Here is a 10,922-nt window from a genome sequence, read left to right as displayed (position 1 = left end):
TGTGGTTAAGGTGAATCCTTATCCACAAATCCTTAGGCTGTGGTCAGATGGGTTTCAGCTGCATGTTTCTCCTTTGGGAAGAAGGGGCAGGGCTGGAAAGCATGTCCTTCAGTATGAGCAGGATGCTCACTATGGAGGAGCTGTGGTCCTTGCAGCCTCACAGTCAGGGGCTGTTGGCAGAAAGATGGCTTTCCAGAGAGAAGGCAGCAACTAAGGGCCTTGCTATGTTTCTGCTGTCCTGAAGAAGCTGTAGTCTGGAATGGGAAGCAGGCAGAGGAGAGGACTAGATTTCCAGCACTGCAGGATGCCACGGCTCTCTCCTGGGACACGGCACAGTGCTTCCCGGCATTGTTCATACTTCCCTTGCCACCTGTCAAGTCCCCAGGGGACTGTCTTGGCTGAACCTCAGATTTGTGTTTAATTATGTCTCTAATTTCATACAGGCTTGGTTAGTGTTTAGTCAAGGATACAACACTGACTTGTTCTTTACAAAGAATAAAATTCATTCAGATATTTATATTCATTATAAATATGTTCTTCATATTTCTGAGTTTATCTGCCCAAGTGCTTATACACTATTTATTAAACATTGGGAAGTGGGAGTGAATAAATTATTAACTTTCTTCCTATTAATTAACTTGGAGTTTGGTTTTTATACTTAGAAAGAGATCCACTGCCTTGGTCTCTTAAAGCTGCAGGTGGCTCACTCATGCCATGCTTTGTGGAGCAGTAGCACTCATTTTAACGTGAAATAGTCAGTCCCAGGTTTTGCAAAGCCTGGAGTTAGTCAAAGTTTCTCTCCCGGATTGTCAGTGGTCCCAGCAAAAGTATGTGTTTGAAATTAAACCATAGCCAGGTGCTGTGCTTTAACTTCTTCTTTAGTGGGGAACACCTGAGGTTTGTCTTTGCCTGTTTGCTTCCCTGAAAACGCGATCTACAAAGGGCTGTGCCAACTTGCTGATGGAATACGCTGGTCTTGTTCTGTTCCTGCCCCATCTCACAGCATGCTCTGAGGACAGTGCTCTTGTGTGGGGTTGGAAAGTTTTGAGCAATAGCGTCGGCTGTGGAAAGGAGGTGTTTGGGACCATTCCCAGCTGCAGGGAATGGTAACATACTGCCTTGAGAGTGCGTGAGAGACAGAAAATCTGGAAAACTATCAATATGGTGGGGAAACAGTTCCTACCTGCTTTTCATGAGGCACTAGTGGAGTAAGATTTTGCAGTCTTATAAATGGATTTTAGCATATATGATTTCCAGTTACTTCCACAATAAACGTGGTTCAAACATGAAAAACATTGATAAGTTTGTTTGCAAAGAACTGGAAAAACAAACAAACAAAAAAAAAGAAGCAACAGGCAGTTTGAGTTTCCCTTTAATAGCCTTGTGTACCAAAATTCCCATGCACAGGACTGATGGTTTGCTCAGCTGCTGTGTACAGAACAGTTGTGCTTGGTGACCTCTAGCAAGGTGTGAGTAACTGCGGAACTCCATATGTCACAGTTCCACGGCCACAAAAACTTGACCTGGGAATCAAAAAATATTTGAATCAAGATTTTTTTTTTTTTCATTCCCACAAAGAAAAATGATACGTTGTCAGGTATCACCTTGAGGGTTGTTAGTTCAATCCATAATCCCATTTAAGCCTTCCTAAAAGCCTGCTGTACAGAATATTATCATCTGCATATTAACAGTAACAAGGTGAATTTCCTTCTTTTGTGGACCAGCTGAAATTGAAATTGAGTTCTAATACATGAATAAAATTAATCTCTAGATTCACAAATATAAAGCTTTAGCTAAAAAGTCAGGAAAGCAACTTGTTAAGCAGCATTTATTTAAGCTGGCTGTTTATCTAAATTGTCTCAATCAAAGCTTGGCAGCTTTTTTTTTTTTTTTTTTCTTAGGAGCTTACAGTGAAAGCAATTTTGTCAGCTTTCCTAAATAACCCATGATGATGCCAAACTATAAGGAGGTTTTTCCCTAATATCTCGCCAGTATTTCCTCTGTTGTAAAATACATCAATTAAACCTTGACCTAAACTCGGAGGATATGTGGAATAGTTAACTGTGACCCTTCACAGGCAGTTTATGCTTCTGTTTTATGCCTTTCTCCAGGCTCTTCTTTATTGAGAAAAACATTTCCTTCAGCTGCCTGACGTAGATCACGTTTTCTAAATCTGTTTTACTGTTTTTCCAGACTTCAGGCTGTGTGCATCGTTTCTGAAGTATACTCTGCAAACTTAAAATGTCCCTACTTCTGGTTATAGTCTCATCCCAATTATTCAGATTAGAACAGTTATTCCCTGGATCTCCTATACAATAGTCCTGGTGATGTACCTGGGAATGAGACCTGCTTTATCTTGGTGTGCAGTTGTTTTGCTGTGGCACAGTGTACACCCCAAATTATTTACTGCTGTATTCTTTTCCAGAGAGTTATTCCATGGTTTGTACTCAAACATTTGTTTTCTTATCCTTGTCATGACTGTAATCCACATTGTTGGTTGCAAACCAATTTATCAAAACCATTTTTCAGTCCTGTCTCCCAGGGTTTTTGCACTCTTTTCCCATTACTTCTGACCTGTGAAAGGTATATACTTACCTATGTCCATCTTCTCCATGAATTATATTGACTGTTTCTGCTCCTAGTCTTGCCCAGAGCAGAGTAAATACGGTTTTATTCCAGAGGAAGTCGATTTTTTTAGTATTTTTTGGGTTAATTTCAACATCAAGGTATTTTGTATAAACTTGGTCTTGAGAGAGGACTCCGCTGCAAATCAAATGAAGACAGCAATGCAAAGTGTGACTGTTTGGAAGTTACAGAACTAAATCACATTCTCTGCAAGATTTGGGATTTCCCCTTTGTTACAACAGAAACTTGCACTTTTGCTGTTCTTTGCAACAGCACAGGACACTGGACCAGGACTCTCAGGGGTGTTATCTTCTCCCAGTCCAGAGTATGAAAAACAATACTGAAAACTTGAAATGCGCATGTGGCAGGAGACCACTGGGAGATAAGGGTGAGGCTGGAGCTGCCTCCCGAACCCCAATATGCTGAGTTCTGCAGGTATTGCTGCAGGGAGAGCTCCAGCGAGGTTATCGGGAAGGATGTGATAGACAGTCTGGGGACTTCTGTGATTTGGTCTGCCCATGCACAGAGGATGATGGGACAACACATGGAAGTGCTTGTTTTGGAGCAGGTGCAGAAGACAGTGGGAGCTGCAGCTTTGACAGTCAGTGGGAGGTGATGAGCTGAATGAGGCTCACTGGCCGGACCGTATAGATGTGCCAGTCGGATATATAGTAGCGATAGGTTTTAATCTTAGGGAGGAAGGAGCTTTTGCAAATGGGTAAGTTCAGGCACAGGATTGCCTTGCATGAGCTCATACAGCAAGTCACTGGCAGAGCACGTGGAGAGGGTGTGCTGACGTGTGTGTTACCACGCTGCGTGGGAGCTGTTGTACTACAGTGCACATGAAACAGGTGAGCACTGTATGAATTATGTGCATTCCAGAGGTGTACATTTATTTTTTTTAAGAGCAACTTGGAGAAAGACAGAACTCCTGCAAAGGAAGTGACTTCCATTTCCCTTTTACAACCATCCATCTGCCCCCATGTGTCTTATGAAAAAAGTTATCATCTAGATGTCTATGTTAAGCAGAACATTTACAGCCACGGATAAGTGTTTTTATACTGTTTAAGTATGTGGGAAATATGTAGATTAAGGTTAGCAGCAGTAAATGTTATAAGAAAACTTTAATTTATCTTACCTGGCAATTTCATATTCTTTTGTGTTTCCCTCTTTGTCATGGAAAATTAGGTTTATGTCCCCCCTCATTTTCTTTACGCCAGACAGCTTAATAAATACTTTTTGTCTCCAAGCTGAATAAAGAAAAGCAAAGTAAAACAAGAATGAAATTGATGAAAGACATATATAAAAATGCTAGTATACTGGAATTTTTTTTCTAACTGGAATTCATTGTGCTAGCAAATGAAAGACTTGGTGAGCTTGAATTCTGATTAGTGTAGCATTTTCTGTCAGAGATGTTGGCAATTGTTTATAGAAGCAACAGGAGTGCACAACTCTAAACACATCAAGACAATAATTTTTCAAACATATTGAAAACTTTAACGAACCTTCTCCACTTACTAGTAAAAGGTGGGTCTGCTGCTGTATTTAAAAAATACTTTTGGTTTACTCTCTTCAGTTTATCTGGGAATCTGTCAGCATAGTGCCCCATCATTGGACATCCCTCCAGGGGACATGGGAAGCAGTCTTCCTAAGGGAAAATAAGAGCATCAGTTAACGAGGAGCGGTTTTTTCATCCTAGCTCTGACAACGTTAAGGCTGAAGACATTCTGATCCCACAAAGCTGTGGTAGCTTAGGGTGAGAATTATATAGGATTTATATATTTTTCCTATTTTATATTGTCTGTGGTTCAGGATTCATTTTCTAGAGTGGAATAGTTGATGGAGCTGCTGTGCCTCACTGCTCACGTTCCCCTACCAAACAACAGCATGAGAGCACAGCTGCCAGCATCCAAGTGCTGTGAGCATGGAGACTTGGGTTACTTTCTTTACAGCCTACCCATTCCTGGGCTGATATACTTACTAACTCAAAGGATTTGTACGTTTCACAGGGATATCCAAGGTATCCAGTGGGATAGAGGATACTTTCAAAATAAAACTCGTGGCTGCGTGAGTGATGGCACCCCCCAATGATTGTAGCATCTGTTGGAACAAAGTTTATGAGTATCCATGAAAAAACCTTCTGTTATCCTGTACAAGAGTTGTACTTGCCTCTCCATGGAAAGAGCTGAGGCACGGAACGGAACAGTAGCATGGTCTTGTAGTAATTTTTCTTTTGAATTTGCCCATTTCTCATTGCCATAGAAGTTACTGTTTTGTCTGGAGAGCTGTGTGCCAGTTACCCCAAGATTTTAAGTGATATGCATTGGTCTGCTATGGTATAATAGTCTCTTTTATGAGGACAGATTATATATATATATATAAAATGTCACAGCAAGATAAATTAATTAGTTTTACAAGGCTTAATAGAGCAAGGAGAATCTACCAGCCTTCTGCCAAACTCTCCAAAGCCTGTGAAGAGAGAGGAGCCTCAGATGGAGAGGTGAGGAGTGTACAGTCCCTGGAAACACTGAGTGCTTTTGCCTAATTCGTGCCCTAGTGAGTGTCAGGTGCTCTTTGCAGCATCTGCAAGAAAGCAAAGGCGGTGGTGTCGTGCTGCTGGCTTGGTCATGACACTGGCCTACCTCAGCCTGGACAATCTCCTGCTGGGGTTGTTGGACTTGCAGATTCCCTGTTCCCTGCATTTCTGTGCTCTAAGCTTAGACCTGTATTATACCTTCTTTTGCTACAGTGTTCCCTGGGGAGAACTGTTCTTATCCAGCCTTTATTTTTTCATATTTCCTTTTTTAACCTAAGAGTAAATAGGCAAAACACAATTATGTGTTGCTGTTTTTCTCTGAATCAGAAAGTTATTTTCACAGTTCACATTTCAGAAATGAATGAAAATTAAGTACTCATCGTGTTAGAAATCTATGTTTACCTGCAATAACAGCTTCAAAATCACTTTGTTTCATCTCTGGAATTAAATCGGTACATCCAGGCATCACAGTTCCTCCGTTTGGATAAAAGTCCAGGTGACCAGTGGTGTTATATATCCCAAACCCTGAGATACACACATGGACACTGTCAGCGTCTTGGTGACATTCCCATCCCTGCAGGTATTTACTTGCACGTGAGCACTTACCGAAGGCAGGAAAGTGAGCAGCATTACTGTGAATAACATCAACAAAGTTTGCATCTGAAGGATCCAGTCTCACCTCGGGAGGAGTACCTTCAAAATAGGGCCCAGCAGGGTCTAAACCTAAAACCCAAACATTTATTGGGTGAGGGAGGGAGAGAACTGTTGCAGGTATTACAGTCTTTTGCCAACTTACAATATCAGATATTCAGTAGCATACAAGGCAGGTTGAATAATAATGATGTGGATTCTAAGGTAAACTGAAAAATATATGCAATAATATAGTTTTATGAACCTTTCTGCAAACTTATTCCAACAGAAGTAGAATATTTTCCAATAGACTCTGTAATCATAGAATCATAGAATGGTTAGGGTTGGAAGGGACCTTAAAGACCATCTAGTTCCAACCCCCCTGCCATGGGCAGGGACACCTTCCACTAGACCAGGTTGCTCAAAGCCACATCCAGCCTGGCCTTGAACACTTCCAGGGATGGGGCATCCACAGCTTCTCTGGGCAACCTGTGCCAGTGCTTCACCACCCTCTCCGGGAAGAATTTCTTCCTGATATCTAATCTAACCCTCCCCACTTTCAATTTGTACCCGTTACCCCTTGTCCTTTCGCTACAGGCCCTTGTAGAAAGTCCTCTCCCAGCACCCTTGTAGGCCCCCTGCAGATACTGGAAAGCTGCAATGAGGTCTCCTCGGAGCTTCCTCTTCTCCAGGCTGAACAAGCCCAATTCTTGCAGCCTTTCGTCATAGGAGAGGTGCTCCCAGCCCTCTTATCAAATTCGTGGCCTCCTCTGGACTTGCTCCAAGTGGTCAATATCCTTCTGATATTGAGGGCTCCACAGCTGGACGCAGCACTCCAGGTGGGGCCTCACCAGAGCAGAGTACAGGGGCAGAATCACATTACTACGAAGGAGGCATTTTATTACCTGTGAACCTATTAATGGCCTGTAAAGCTTTACAAATAGGAAAAAACAATGATTCTTGATATGTTCCTTTGTTTCTGTGTAGAGCCTGATGTAACCCAGGCTCATGTGATGATGGTAATGTTACAAATATAGTAACTGTGCTTGTCCTTCTGCTAAAGTCTCCTACTAAAGAGTTTTTAACTGAACTAGAGAAAGATGTAATAATTAGCCTTGTTTCTGAGAAGCGTAAGGTCTGCCTGCTTTCACGCAAGGTGTCTCCAGCACTGCCAATAATTTAATTTCAGTCTGCAGACCAGGTGTGTTGCAAGTTTTCTTTCCTCTGGACACGTGCTATGTTAGCTCTGCACCTTGGTGAACAGCCTACCTGTTATCCGTCTGATGCCTCGGATCCTTCTTCCCGCCTCTCCTGCAGCATGTGCTCCCAGACTGTGGCCAATTAAATGGATTTTGCAAGGGGAATATCTGAAGATTTTCTGATCATTAAGGTGGTGGTGGGAGACAAGAACATACAGGCTTTAAATAGCAAGAAAAGAGGGTGTCTTATATTACAGGCCTTTGGGTACATCTAGACTGACTTCCTGCACAGCAAACAGGGTGTGAATTCCTCGAGTTAATTGTTGCTTAAATTACAGTAAGACTTGATAGAAAATGATCCCATTTAGAATTTTAAACACCTACTGATGATGGATTCACTGTTGTAGCGTTGGTATATGGTTACTGTGTTCAGTTACCCTTTATGGCAAAATATGAACCTTTTTTCTCCTTTGGATCAACCCTTAATTTCATCTTCCAACAAAATCATATCTTTTTAAATTTATTCACTTTGTTATGGAGCCCTTTTTCTCCTCATATGTCTATTTTCCACATGTCTACTTAGAATATGTTATCACATCACTCAGTAATATTTTCAGTGACAAGCTTAAGTGGGGTGATGTTCGTTCTCCTGTTTGCCAAGTGTCACCTGTACAAGACCTGCATTGCTGAGATATTGCATATGAATTGAAGGTGGAAATAGGGATTAATCAGCATGCAGGCTGCATGCAGAGGAGACATTTAATTCAGGGATTTTCTGGATTTTGTAATGACCAAAACCAATAAGAATTAGTTGCTAATTGCTTGAGATTTTTACACTGTTTTGCAATGTGTGTACCAAAATGAAAGGAGGTCTGTAGTGTTGGCCTGTCCACCTGGATTGTTAGATGGCAGATTCCATTGAATACACTTTACTGCAGTACTTCTATTTACAATGCCTCTAATTCTTTCTATTTACCATGCAGACTAGATACAGGTTTCCTAGGGAGAAGCAGCAGATTCCAGGGGTATGTTCTTTGATACCCTGGTGCGTGCAAAGTTGACACTTTGCTTTGTGGGCTCTGAACTTTCTCCTGCAGCACTTCAAGATGAACACCTACTGAGCAGGATCAACAGGCAAGGTTCTGGTTTTCAGCAAATCTAAGTACTCACAAGCCTTTCTGAAGTCAGCGGGAAATGCTGATACTCTTAAACTTTGCAACTGAGCAGCTCTGTGCTGTATACGAACACTTGCCTTCGGAACATGAAGTTCACAACTGGAAGGCAGCAGGACAGTTTATTGTGCCTGTAGACAGCAAATATGACATTACTGAGTGAACCAGTTCCTGCTCATTTTAGTGGTTTTAAGCTGAGACACTAATTTACTTCTAGCACACGTACATAATGCTGGCAAAACTGGTGAGCTCAGGCCTGCCTCATTTCCATTGAATGCCTTCTTGCCTGTATCATCATATGGAAATGTTGCCATCTACTGGTCTTTAATTGATTGGCATCTCTTTTCCACCACATTAGCTTCGTTTGCACCTGTTGTGGCTGCGAGAAGTCCTTAGAGTTCATAATTAGCTGGATCTCAACTGCTCTTCCTGAAGCACTGGCTGACCATACTGGACAAGGTTCAAAATCAAAGCAGCAGCATCATAACCCCACTACATCCACTTAAGAACTGTAGGTGGTAAAGCTGCTGTTTACCTGTAAAGTTTTTAGGAAATAAGCAACCTCGGCCCCAATCACGCGGATGTTGTTCACGGCGCTGACGTAGGTGCCTTTTGCACCGTCTTTCCAATCAACAGCAATGCAGTTGATATTTTCCACTTCCAGTAACAGCTGATGTGGGAACACATAAAGGAAAGTATTTATGGAAACAAAATAACAAACAGTCATTCAACTTAAATCAGAATAAACATTAAAAGGTAGGTGATATAATAATGGAATTTTGATTCTTTACCGAACAGGATTCTTTACTGTAGCCCATGCCACACTGAAATGTACATCTTCTCCCAAAACAATTTGTTCAAAAAGTATCAATTATGAAAGACCTTAATAAAAATATTTTACTTTATAAGCCGTTTGTATGCATATTTGAAAGTGTGGAAAAGCCACAGAACTGCACAGTAGCTGCTATGTGCAGTATGTGACTTTTTGAGGGATGTTGCAGTTTAACTGAATAGCATAGCAAATAGACTTATTTATCAAGTGTCTTTTAAAACTGAGAAACTCATGTCTGCCTGGACAAGTTTGGGGTAAAGTAGAAGGTTTCTGTTTCAGCAAAGAAAGCTGATGTGTTGGTCGCTTCTCTGTCTGTCAGAGTCTTGCAGACTTCAGTGATTTCCCTTCCCCCCCCACCCCTCCCCAGAAGAATCATGTATTAAAATTTGCTGTTGTAGCTTTCTGTGACTAAGGCTCACTTAAGGTTTGAGCAAGAACAAGGAATGGAAACAAAAATTAATCCGTGATGAACAGCTGAAGGTGAATTACAAGGAAAACAGAGGTTTAAGGCGATAGTGCATTGGATCCTGGACGCCCTTCTCTCTTATAGGCACCATAAGTATGTACTGTGGAGAGGCAGATAAAATAGGAAATATAATGTTCTTGATTAAAAGTTGTCTTAGATTTATGAGCAAAAATAATGCTGCAGATCTGTGACTTGGTATTCAGTGGTGGTCTAGCTTGGCCTCTTCCCTGCTGGCGTGGAAGAAGCAGACAAGCAAAATCTACTCTTGTTTCTGTCAGAGCCAAGGCTGTCACTGACAGTGCATGTGGCAGGTTTTGTGGCAGCTTCCATATTTCATAGTTGGAATGTTTTTTTTAAATTGCACTCTGTAATCAAACAAAAAGGTTTTGGTTTTTTTTTCTGATTGGTAGGCTTTGTTGTTTGTTTGTCTTTTAAAGAACTGAATAGTGGTGAACCAGCATAATATTTGTAGACTGAAACTTAAGCTTTACAACTCGGGAAAGCCTTTTGGCTGAAGGACAGTTCAACTGCTCCTAATGGGAGAATCAGTGAATTGGCATTTCTAATCCAGTATTCTGACACTGGCGTAGAAAGAGGCTGGAGACATCTGTGTTCGGTTTGTTGCTTTGATCTCATCTCTAGGGCGTGGGATGGGAATTATCTAGAGAATCATAATGTCAAATGTGACCAAGAAGCCTTGACTATGCTGCATGTTCCAGAGTGGGAACATTCTGGCTTTGTTAAAATATACTTCCTGGTTGGTATCTGCCACTGCCTAATGAATTGCAAAATAAAGGTGAATATTAGTGCCTGAAGGATACTGACAGGTTGTAGTTACAACTGCTGATGGAAATCAGAGGATACTCTCTCATACCAAGCACATTTCTACCACCCAGCCTTTTTTTCCAGTGCTGCCAAATCCATGAATGATGAAGGAAGTATTCCTGCGTGAGAAAAAATGGGAGTTTTGGATGGTTGAGGAGTTTATTGCTGAGATCACCTGTGTGTTTAAAAGAAAAAAAAAAAAAAGAAATTAAGATAAAAAAACCCAAACAAAACTATTCATATTTTCAAATCCTTTTAAAACATCAGCTAGGTCATCCCCCCTGTAGGACTCGGGGACCACTTTGAATGGACAGTGTCTGTGACTTTTGGAACCCAGGGACCCCTGCATTTTGCCTTTCTCAGTTCCACTTTGCTTTAAAAAAAGTTTTGTCCATCTGGTTTCTGCTGCTCCTACCTATTTTGCTTAAGGCTGGAAAAAGCCCTTTGTGTGGAATATTGAAGCAGCCTAAAAGCCAAAGTGTTGCATGACGCCTGTTGGCCTGAGTTGGATGAGTCTTCCAGGGAGCATCCCACTGGCTCCACATTTCCTGGTTCAGCTTGTCCTTTCACTGACCTCTTTTTCGTCTTCAATGTGCTGCCTTGCACCTAATCAACACTTTTTCCCCCTCCCCCCCCC

The 10,922-nt window shown here is 41.5% G+C and overlaps 1 protein-coding gene across 1 annotated transcript; it reads right to left on the bottom strand.

Moving 5' to 3' along the window:
- Positions 1-1,459: 1,459 nt before the first annotated feature.
- On the bottom strand, positions 1,460-10,460 carry LOC104504955 (pancreatic lipase-related protein 2-like; the record flags this gene model as incomplete). Its single annotated transcript, XM_010159811.1, has 10 exons — positions 1,460-1,523; positions 2,596-2,763; positions 3,764-3,875; positions 4,144-4,273; positions 4,607-4,725; positions 5,564-5,686; positions 5,768-5,884; positions 7,061-7,169; positions 8,698-8,832; positions 10,335-10,460. Coding segments are annotated over 10 exons (1,203 nt in total), but the record flags the coding sequence as incomplete, so codon positions are not given.
- Between the last annotated feature and the right edge of the window lie 462 nt (positions 10,461-10,922).

This window comes from Eurypyga helias, unplaced genomic scaffold (genome assembly GCF_000690775.1).
Source record: "Eurypyga helias isolate BGI_N326 unplaced genomic scaffold, ASM69077v1 Scaffold30889, whole genome shotgun sequence".
NCBI classification, from domain to species: Eukaryota; Metazoa; Chordata; class Aves; order Eurypygiformes; family Eurypygidae; genus Eurypyga; species Eurypyga helias.
Note: the sequence above shows the minus strand (reverse complement) of the source record. Positions and strands in the feature narration are given on the sequence as shown.